The 847-nt window shown below is 62.6% G+C and overlaps 1 protein-coding gene across 1 annotated transcript in view; it reads left to right on the top strand.

The window, feature by feature from the left end:
* Positions 1-278: 278 nt before the first annotated feature.
* LOC105310254 (disks large homolog 3) overlaps positions 279-847 on the top strand; it is a gene marked incomplete at its 3' end in the record, with an annotated part of 7,317 nt that continues 6,748 nt past the window's right edge. The window contains exon 1 of the mRNA XM_011386449.1: positions 279-322. Within this exon, the coding sequence (XP_011384751.1) occupies positions 279-322 (44 nt within the window). The remainder of the gene's footprint in view (positions 323-847) is intronic.

The raw sequence follows: 847 nt of genomic DNA, 5'->3' as shown, positions 1-847 counted from the left end.
GGGGGCTGAAGCAAGCTCCCTCCTCCAGAGCGGCCATGGGCAGCTGCCCTGGTGTGCGGACTGGCCCCGGTAGGGCATGTTCCCCTGAGGTCCCCCCCAGATGTGGAAGGACTTGGCCCCCCAGGCCTGACTCGGCACAGCTTGGGAACCCCTGGGTGCTGGGCACAACTCTGGCTTCCACTCCCAGCCTAAACTGCCAGCTTAGAAAATGGAAGAAGCATCTGTGGGAGAAGCAGCAAAATGGAGGCTGGGCCGGCAGAGCCAGGTCCCTGGCGCGCATGGCGGAGGGCCTGTCTGGTTCCTCGGCTCTGCAGCCCCCAGAGTAGGCAGAGAGGAGGAGGTTTTGCTGTCCAGGGCAGGTGCTGACTGCCCCAAGCTGGTGACCATTCTGGCCGCCTCTGTTGTCCCGTGGGCATAGGATGTGCTCTCACTGAGAAGCGAAGGTGGGGACTTCCTGGGGAGAGGCGCCCTGGCTCTGGCCTTCTGTCTGTCCACACTTGCTGCTTCCCGTGTCCCTCGCCTTGGCCCCTTGCCCTCTCCAGCATGTCCCCCTTCTGTCATTTTCCTCTCTATCTTTGGGTCCTACCCTTGCAGACAGTCTCTCATGCTTGCCCTGCTCAACTGGGAGATGGGTGACAGTTCCAAGGCTGGGCCAGCTGGCCAAGATTTCTCGGCCAGGGCTGATCCCTGGATGGCTCCAGGCCCCGGGAGCGGGTTCCCTGAGGCGGGCAGGGGGAGCATGGCTTATCACATGCGAGTGCACACGGTACTTCAGGCGGCTGTGTTGGTTTGGGGACTCTGAAGGGCCATCGGTTCTTCTTCTGGAGATCAGGGACCACAGTGCGGC

This window comes from Pteropus vampyrus, unplaced genomic scaffold, assembly GCF_000151845.1.
Source record: "Pteropus vampyrus isolate Shadow unplaced genomic scaffold, Pvam_2.0 Scaffold1608, whole genome shotgun sequence".
In the NCBI taxonomy this organism is placed as follows: Eukaryota; Metazoa; Chordata; class Mammalia; order Chiroptera; family Pteropodidae; genus Pteropus; species Pteropus vampyrus.
The sequence above is the reverse complement of the archived record's forward strand: the minus strand, read 5'-3'. Positions and strand labels throughout refer to the sequence as shown.